General features: G+C 45.6%; 1 protein-coding gene across 1 annotated transcript in view; it reads right to left on the reverse strand.

Moving 5' to 3' along the window:
- CDYL (chromodomain Y like) overlaps window positions 1-10,405 on the reverse strand; it is a 198,895-nt gene that overhangs the window by 79,710 nt on the left and 108,780 nt on the right. Inside the window, exon 3 of the mRNA XM_027774997.1 lies at window positions 4,053-4,719. Coding sequence (XP_027630798.1) covers window positions 4,053-4,719 — 667 coding nt within the window. The remainder of the gene's footprint in view (window positions 1-4,052; window positions 4,720-10,405) is intronic.

A 10,405-nucleotide genomic window follows, 5' to 3' on the forward strand; every position in this document is an offset into this window, starting at 1 on the left:
TCACAGAGCACCTATTCTGGACCATTCCATCCACACATATTTGCAAGGCACCGACTATACGCCAAGCACTGTTTTGGACACAGAAGGGTTAGCCCTGGCAAAACAAGATCCTTTATTCGAGTTTACACTTTAGTGGAGAGAATAACAACAAAAGCATCTCTCTGCAAAAGGAGTGAGTGTGAGTGTATGTGTGTGCACACACGCATGTGTATGAGAAGGAACTTGGGAAGCAACAGCACCAACCGAGTACCTCAGTGTGCAAGTGGCCAGGCTGTCTGCAACGCCATCTGCTTTTGGCATCATGCTTCTTTCAGAAAGGACACGCCAACGGGCGGCCTCTGTTCTTCTCCTTGTTGATCTGCAAGCCTGATTTAGATCAAGGCTGTAGGGGATGTCGCTTGGCACTGTCCTAAAAACAGTTCTGAGTGGCTTCCTCTCTTCCTCTGTCCCAGTAGAGAGATACTCTCGCCAGTATACAGGACATCTGAGTGACGGCCAGGCAGAAGTGGATGGGGGTGGGGATGGGGACCATGGTGGCTTTTGGAGAAAGGAAGTCCTGGGGCCCTTTGGAAATGAGGTGTTACTCCCAACCCACGACCCAACCCCACAACACAAAGTAAAATATGATGCTTTTGGTTTTAACTAAAACCACCATTAAGGATGATACTTTTTAAAAAGAAAGTCACCAAATCCTTATGATATAGGAAATATAAAACGGAGGAATGAGAAAGGTTTTGCAGAGGATGGGTTTCTGAGGGGGTGAAGGCATGTGAGAGAGGCTTGAGTCTATGTTTGGGGCCGACCAAAGCTGGACTTCAGGATTCAGATCAAAGGACCGAGTCTCTTTATCTTGTTGGGTCAAAGTTCAGAAAATCACGGGTCTCGCCACCTACAAAAGTACACATACACACCACTTTTGCAGACTATCACTGAGGTCTCCTGAAGGCTTTTATGTTTCCCATATTAAAAATGAACAAACACACACACACACACACACACACACACACACACAAAACAAACCAAAAGCAAAATCAAAACATCTCAGGACTTCAGCTTCCTGGAGCAGAAATAGGCAAACTCCTTCTCGCGAGCCAGGTGGTTAATTCTTTCAGCTTTGCGGTCTGCACAGTCACTATCACAATGACTCAACTCTGCCCTTACAGTTGAGAAGCAGCCACAGACAGAGAGTAAAAGAATGAATGTGGCCGCGATGCAATCACGATTTGGACACGGACACAGAAATTGTAATATCGTAATTCGTATGCATTAACAAATATTCCTCTTTTCTTTCTTTACACATTAGAAAACATAAGCAACAGGGCTCGAGAAGGGGACAGTGAAACACAAGGCTCTGTGAAGCTGACACACGTGTTTCTGGATTCGCATCCAGACACCTCCCTGAGTACGCCAGGCATGCGCGTGACTGTAATCCCAGGCTAGCTGCTGTTGTGGGTAGACCTCTGTCTTGGGGTATGGAAGGTGCTGTCCTTCCCTCCCCGGCTAATGGAAGAAATCCATAAATGAGGGCCAGCAGGTGGCGTGGTGGTTAAAGAACTGGACTCCCACACAGCTGACCATGGCTCGTGTCCTAGACCTGGTGGCTTGCTTTTTCACTCCGCCCTGCCATCTCTCTCTGATCCAGCTGGAAAATAATAATAATAATGATAATGATAATAATAATAATAAAAATAAAGTTAGGAGACGGCAAGTAGCATGGTGGTTAAGGGTACTGGACTCTCATGTGGTTAATCACGATTTGAGTCCTGGACCTGGTGGCTTGCTTTTTCTCTCTCACTCAGTCCCTCTTTGGTCTAATTAAAATAAAATAAATAAAGTTAAATAAAATAGTCCTTTAAAAAAATAAATAAATAAAGTTAAACAGAATAATTCTTTTAAAAATAAAGTTAAATAAATAACTCTTTAAAAAAGGCTACATAGAGCCAGTCAGTCTTTTTAGAGTCAGTCTCTACCCCTGGCCTTGTTGGCAGCACCAGAGCATGCAGGGCCTGGGCCCCTGAGTCATCAATAAAGATGTAGGTGTCTCCTAGCAGAGGAGCAAGCACCGACTGCAGGGCCTGGGAAGGGGAACACAGACCCACGCTCTGCTTCCCTCTCTGGCCTCGGTTTTCTCCATGAACCTCCCATTCTCTTGGGCTCCACTTCCCATCTATACAACAGAGCAAACTACGCGATGATTTATAAACTCCCTTCCACCTCTGGACGTTGATCATCCTGAGTGTACAACCAAAGAGAGGAATACTATATCCACGAGAAGAGCGACAAGACGGGAAGACGCCAAATCTGTAACTAGTTCACACGTTTCAGGTACAGGCAACCTTGGAGCAGGACAGACAGGCAGCAATTGGGGTCAACGGAACACCAGCACGATGGCAATTTCCTGTCCAAGGGGAAACCCCAGATTTCAGTTTCTACCCTGTTTGCCAGCTACACGAGGCCCTGAGGTGGAGGTGGAAGCTTGCTGAATGCCCCACAGCAAGATGGTCAGAATAAGGTCTTGGGTGGACATTTCTCTTTAGAGGAAAACAGGTTCCCAAATAAGCAGACATCATTTCATTTTGTTTTCGTAGGTCACTGGGAAAGTCATGATGTATTTTGCTGTTTTTCTACACAAAAATGAGTCACGACTCTCCCAAGGACCCAATATATTACTTTACTGGGCTCAAGGGACGGACACACCCACAAGGAGACACAAATACAAGATTGCAACAGGAGGAGCAAGGCGAGGGTCCTGCATCTGAGGGCGAACCCGAGCTCCCGAGGTACGGAAGACAACGGAGCACACGCCCTGGCACTGCAAGGCCAAGGGCGGGGAGGGCCACTCAGATGCCCAGAAGCGCCTGCTACCAAAGGCAAGGGCTCAGAGCATGGCAGCGGGCACCACCCTGGCACTCCACCCTCACCCAGGACTCACGGCACAGGGAGGAGAGGTGAAGGCAGGACGCAGGGAAAGCTACGACAAGGCTGCGGCTAGAAAGAGCACCAGGGCCTACGGCAAGGCAGGCTGGTGGGGCTTGAGAGAAACATGCGAGAACATTCTATAAAACCTGGGCAAGGGCAGGTTGTGCCTCAGGGTTAAGGGAGCCAGATCCCACATGGCTGACTGTGAGGTTTGAATACTAGACCTTGTGGCTTGAAAAGCACACCGGAAATGTGTGTGTGTGCCCAAAATCCTCAAAGGAGGGAGAAATGGAGAAGGGATGGTGGCATGACCGTGCCTCACTTGGGGGATGCTTTCTCCCTCTTCCCCTCTCTCTCTGATGAGTGCATTAGCCCTCTGGCAAATTCAAAACAAGACACATCTGGGGAAGCAAGAAGAGGAAAGCAATCTGCAGATTCTCAGCCATGCTGTCCCAGGAGAGAGGCAAGTCAGGGTACAACCAGCTACGCTGCAGAATCCAGGAGCAAGGCAGATGTGAACCAGAATTCCGGGGTGCCGAAGGGATACCTACTCACAGAGCAGCGCTGCTGGGGCAGCTGATCACCCTCAGACAAACACAAATCAGACCCTTGGAAGCTTGTAGATGAGCAATACTTTCACCAAAAAGCATTTCTGGTGATTCAAATGGGTGAGCAGAGGAAAGATCCTACCTTCTAAGTAAACACGGGCCACACTTGGCAAATGCAAGGGGCTGGCCACACGAGACCCAGAATCTAAGAGAGGTACGACGTAGTTGAAGGCTTCAGAAAGAAACTTGCTGGAAAACATTATCAACCACGATCTGTTCAGAGCGAGACATTATTTCTAACGAGTCACAGTAGTGGTGCAATCTGCAGATGGCAGATTAAATGCACAGAGTAGAGCTGATTTAAGACATAAATACCAAAGGCTTCCAAGTCAGGAAGGGGGAGCTGGCAAACCCCTCGAACGCTGGAGTGGACACGTGTGATCATGCTGCCAGCATGCATTAGCAGGAGGCCTGCCCTCCGGAGGAGGACCAAGCCCCACCGGGAGTACCAGCCAGCATGCTGAGTAATACCCCATGGCCAACCACAAGAGATGCCACCTGCAGCCAGCTCCCCTGGACACTCACCTTTCCCGTTAACGGCCAAGCCCGTGGTCATGGCTTGAGTCACAGGCCCAGGCACCTGAGGCACTAGTGGGTGTATTCGGGGTCTGCTCCCCATCCTCGCTCGCTCTGCACCAGGCCCCAGTAAAGCTCCCACGGGCTTTTCTGCAGCCACTTCGGGCGCCACTGTATCCTCTGGACCCTGCTCGATGGAATCCAGTTTTTCTGGGCTCTCGTTTTGAAAGCCGTCCACCGCGGTCCTGCTCTTAATGGGGCTCTTAGGCACAAGAATCTTGATACCGGACTTGGCCAGGTCCATGTTCTTCCGGCTTGCGAGAGATGAAGCTGTGTTTCTCCTGAACTTCTGGCTGGCAGCAAACAGCTGACTGTTTTTGGACTCGTGGTCTTTGCCAAGCACTAACGACTTAGGGGAGGTCTTAGAAAAGCTGCTGTTGGTGGACCTGGAAATCTGTTTCCGAGCGTTGTTGGGGGAGGCCCTGTTGGTCCTGGTCAGTGTGCTTTCCCTCTGCTTCTCCGTGTGGCGTCTGTTGAAATCGTGGATGTACTCCTCGCAGTTGAGAAGGTGCAGCTCGGGCTCCCACGTGTCATCCTCGCTGTCGTAGCCCTTCCACCGAACCAGATACTCCGTCTTCCCTTTTTTGTTTTTCCTTTTGTCAACGATCCTTTCAACCTGTTTACAAAAGGGGAAAAAAAGTTTTTTTTAAAAAAAGACATTATTCAAAAAAAAGGGAAAGTGTACTAAGGAAGCATCTAAAATAATAAAAACCATAACAGATAATGAAAATGATCTTCTCTTCCTCAAGCCCAATCATGTGAAAATAAAACAAGAATAGAAAACTTGGAATTTGGGCAATTTCTCTGAAATTAAGTCAAATAAAATGCTAACATTTTCTGCTTCAAATGGATGTGAGTAAGGAGGCGTGTGTGTGTGTGTGTGCGCGCGCGTGTGTGTGTGTGCATGCATGTGTGTAAGAGGCTCTTCTTATGTCCCTATTTAACCCTGACCACCTGAGCAGGTTTTCATCATCATGACTACCATAGCCCTGGTCACATGCGCCCTGTGCCTGGCCATTCTTCGGTTACCAGCAGTAGCGACCAAGAAAGGCTGTGGAGATGACAACAAGTTCTAGGGGACTAAGAGCATTCTTTTTCTTTTTCTTTTTCTTTTTTTTTTTTTGAGAGGTCTTTGCTATAGGGTGCGTGTGCTTGCCCAGAAAGATAGAAAGACAGAGAGACAGAAAGTGAGAAATCACCCCCTAGGGAGGATGGCGACACAGCAATCACTTCTCCTCCATTCTCCTCTCGGGATCTTGGGCACGCACGTACACGCGCCCAGTGTGAGTTTAAGCCACCAGGTCTGGGACTCGAACCGCAGTCGACTACATCGGTCCAGCAACCTAGCCATTATGTTAACTGCTGGTCCTTAGACTAAGAACATTCTGTGGCACAGAACCAGTTGTTGAAGCAACACACAACCTGGACAACGACCATTGTGAACATTCAAAACTCAAAACGTTCATAGTGAACATAATTCTTTCTTGTAATAAAAATGGACTAGAATAGTCAGGTTAACCAATCTTGGTTTTAATTAGTCTTATGTTTCTATCTTTAAGGGAAGATGCTACTTATCTTTGAATCTGATGATCAGTGAGTTCTGTTATCAACTTATAAGTTCTCAGAACCTTGTCTCCCAAACATGTGATTACTGTGACAAATCCTACAACCGTAACATCTGAAGTATAAATGAAAGACAGATGATATAACGATCCTGGAAGCTGCTGGAGAAACACCTCGATTCTGCTGTTTCATCTGCATCTAATACAAAAGCCATGAGCTTGCCTCCCGGAGGACAGCACTTCACCCTTTCTTGTAGACAGAGGCCTAAGCCTTTGGCAGCTCTTTAATTAAGGACACGAAGGTCTAAGCTCATCAATTATCAAGCACGTCAGTATGTTTCCAGCACAGTCACAGGTTAGGTCAGATGACAGAACGGTGGACCTAGTTTTCTAACGTTCTAGAATAAAGGAGGTCAACTGAGTATGATAGACAATGTGAGGGGTCAGCAGTTGGCATGGGGAGGTTAAGGTGCTGAACTCCCACATGGCCAACTGTGGTTCGAGTCCCAGACCCGGTGATGCGTGAAAATCACCAATCACCCTAGGCAGGATTGTGTGCGTGTCCAAAAATCCCAACAGGAGAATGGAGGAAAAGGGGTGGGGTGATTTCACTCTGTGGGGTGATCTCTCACTACTTTCTCTCTCCCTAGCTCTCTCTGGCCAGCGCATGTGGACTATAGCAAAACTCTAAAAACAAACAAAAAAGTAAAGACAATTTGATACTGAGAGTACCCCAACCCCTGCCAAAAAACAAACAAACCAACAAAAAGCAACTAAAATAGTCATAACCGTCGGTATTTCTACTTGGAACAGAGAGAACTAAAACCCTTAACAAACAGCCTGAAATTAAATACACATAACTGTTTCTGTGCAAAAAAGGATTAAGACTCAAACAGCCTTATTTCACTGCAAGGTAGATTTCATGTCTAATAGATCCCCATAGTTGATCATTTATGTCGAAGCAGCATTCACAGGTCTACAGAGTCCATAATACAACAAAGGAAGGCTTGGATGCGATTTCCCCCATCCTTCACTTGTGAATAGATATGTATAAGGGAATAAGAACTTCGGTTTAAGTGAAAGATATATTTCTGGAAAATTCCACTCAAATCAATTTCATGGCAGGAACAGCTTAAACTTTTAAGTGCAAGGGTAAAATAATCTTTTATGGGAAAGCTGTGTTTAATACTTTTTCCCCAAAATCGATTTCCATTCCAGAAGCATGCAATACACGAAACCAGAGTGCCTCTTCCTCTTTTTCCTTTAAGCTGAAGACAGGGTTGGCGGCAGTTTCTTTACCTCCTCCTCGACGTTGTAACACTGGATTTCCCCCTCCGGGGCCAGAATCCCACGGGAACCTCTGGCGGGAAAGCTCCCACAGGCTCCTGCTTGTCTCCAGGACACTGAGAGATGAGGGACAACGACTTTGGCCTCAGTGTCAATGGGGATTGTGTGTGCTGGGTTTAGGTACACTCAACGGCCATTGTATAGACGATGAAAGAAAGCAGCCACAGGGGACACGTTAGACCAAGGGAGGGCAACCTTGATCCAAACGGCCCAAGAATTTAGGGTTTTGGGCCGCATGGTCTCCCAACCACTCAACTCTACAACTATAGCGAGGAAGCGGCCACAGATAGTACTTTTCCTTACATCTTGTGCAACTCAGAGCATGTCTCAACACATCCGTTAACCCAAACTCCATTAACAAACACTAACATTTGAATTCTATAATTTTCACATATCTTAAAATATTACTCTTTTGATGTCTTTACAACTACTTAAAAAATGTAAAAAGCAGGGCCAGCAGGTGGTGTGGTGGTTAAGGGCACTGGACTCCCAACATGGCCGACTGTGGTTCAAGTCCTGGACCTGGCAGCTTGCTTTCTTTTTTTCTTTCTCTCTCTCCCACTCTTTGATCAAATTTAAAAAAGAAGAAAAGAAAGAAAGAAAAGAAAGAAAGAAAAGAAAAGAAAGAAAGAAAGAAAGAAGGAAAGGAAAGGAAAAGAAAGTTAAATAAAATTATTCTTTTTTAAAAAAAGTAAAAAGCTCATCTCCAAGTTAATTCGCAGTCACAGTCTGCTAACCCATTCATTAGACCACGAAGGAGACATGCAGGAACAGGCATATCCCTCCATCCATTCTTTTATTTCTTTTTAAGATTATTTATTTATTTTATTTTATTTGTTATTATTACTTATTTTTAATTTTACCACAAAGAGACTGAGAGAAAGGTTAAGTGAGAAAGCAAGCCACCAGGTCCAGAACTCGAAACACAGTCAGCCATGTGAGAGTAGAACACCTCAACCACCAGCCACCTGCCAGCCCCACTCTGCTAATTCTTGTGTTGGAAACAGCCCACAAGTTGATAAGATATATATGTCTGACAAGGAGACTAGACAGGTGACTTAAGTGGTAGGTCTACAATTGTAGCTCCATACAAGAGAGACAGAGTTGGGAGTTTTGTCCAACAAACATCACGAGGTATCAAGTACCAACTTTAGACTCAACTGGGCACATGAGATTCCTACCCTTTCTCCCAACTGCCCTTCCCCGTTTGAGAATTGTAAAGTCCTATTGATCCCTCTACCCTGAGTGGCTAAAGTAATTAATCTCCCACAAAAAAGTATCAATGGATTCAATAAATTATTAGAATATTATTAACCTAAACTTCCCGGACACTTTTATGGTGGCCAGAGAGGAAAACCTTAACTACAAGACTAATAAGTAAACAAATCTTTCTTCAGGTTTATGGTCCTTCCCCTTGAGTCTCCCTTACCACCATTAACTGTTTCTAAAATCTCTCAGTGAACTTTCTCCAACTGTATTATAACTATTCTTCTAAGTAGAAAATTTCAGTGCGAATAGTTTTACACACAATAAATCCTTCATAGAAAGATAAAAGAATTGCAAGTTCTACTGAAAATTTTGAAAGCAGAGACAAACTGAGGGAAAAACATGAAAACCTTGCCAAAGTCACCTAGGCACCCTGCTCTGCAATAACGTTACCCCAATCACACATGGAGCAAAATTTAGGTGGCAAACTCAAACCACAGGAGTCTTCTTTGTTTATATAATAAAGATTCCCCATTAAAATTCAATTAAAAAAATCAAAATGTGGAACAAGTAAAACTTGATTTCTCTTAACATTACAAAAGGCCCTGGTGTGGCCAGCAGGTGGTGTGGTGGTTAAGGGTGCCAGACTCCCACATGGCAAAATGTGGTTTGAGTGAGTCTTGGACCTGGTGGTTTGCTTTCTCTCTCCTCTCTCTCTCTCTCTCACACACATATTCTGTCCCTCTCTAGTCACATTAAAATAAATAAGCACATAAGTAAAATAAAGTTGAATAAAATCTTAGGAAAAAAAAAAAGGTCCAGATGGTTGGCAGAGCAATGAAATTAACCCAAAAGGATTGTTCCAAACGCTTGCCTGTTTCAGCTGTCGAGAAGCACACCCAGCTATCCCCAGAGCTCCACGGATGTGTTGAGACATGCACCGAGTTGCAGAAGATGTAAGGAAAAGAATGGACTTATTAACCTATAAATAAAAATCCACGGAGGGACCAGCATATAGTGTAGCAGTTACGCCGCTGGACTCCCACATGGCCAACTGCAGCTTGAGTCCTGGACCCAGTGGCTCGAAAATCACACAGGGCACATGTGCGAGTGTGCCCAAGATCCTGGGAGGAGAAGGGAGGAAAAGGGATTGTGGCAGGGGCATGGGGGGGGGGGGTGATTTCTCACTTTCCCTCTCAGTATCTCTGTCTCTCTCTCTCCCTGGCAAGTGCACATGCCCTAAGGCAAAAATCTCCCCCCACCCAAAAAACCATCCATGGAAACCCAAACTGGTTAAAGAGGGGAAGACAAGTAAGTCTACTAGTTTTGTACTTAACATGGAAACCAGGGCAAGTGCGCAAGTGTACTGACCTATGAAAAGAAGACTGACGCTGCAATTATCTCCAGTCGGCAAACTCGCACGTGTCACGTCACTTCCATAACCACGTTGGGAGCAGTGCTGGGCGTGACTACAACGTGCTCTAACTCTGTGCAGCCCCGCACCAGGGAGGCCCACAGGGTACAGCTGAACCCATAAGCTACACTGAGGACTCTTCTCAGGACCGGTTCTCACACACTGGGCTGAATAATCTAGGACAATAAAGCATCACTAAAGAGAAAAAACCCTGTATTTATTTAAACTCTGCTTATAGCAAAATGACCTTTAAAATGCACCAGGCTCTTAGATGAGGAAGAGTCATTTTACACCAGTCATATGAAAAGTTACCTTAACTATTAAGAGAATAAACAGTTTCCTTAACTACTAAACCTAGTTTTAAATACTTAATCTGGCAGATGGCCCCACTGCAGGAAGTGGAGAATACTTTATACCCAACTATTTGAAGATACTGGAAAGAAACCCAAAGCAGACAGAAGCTAGAGGGGCTAGGACCTTTGAAACAGGAAACCACCCTGGCTTCTGAGATAGCATTCCCCAATCTGCTGCCCCAGGCTGGTAGAAATTAAGCAGAAAACCTAATCTTAAAGACTTCAAGTGTCAGAGGACAAAAAGCTGGAATTAGAATTGGAAAGCATGGCTAGGAATTTAGGGAGATCACAGAATGGTGAGCCCCCAGAACAACGTAACCACCACTGCAAATCTGGGCACACTCTGAACCACACTAAGCCAGTAGAAAGCAACAGCTGGTGTGTAGGGAGTCCCCAAGACCACCCCCAGGTTTGAAGATT

This window comes from Tupaia chinensis, unplaced genomic scaffold (genome assembly GCF_000334495.1).
Source record: "Tupaia chinensis unplaced genomic scaffold, TupChi_1.0 Scaffold000048_1, whole genome shotgun sequence".
Classification (NCBI taxonomy): domain Eukaryota; kingdom Metazoa; phylum Chordata; class Mammalia; order Scandentia; family Tupaiidae; genus Tupaia; species Tupaia belangeri.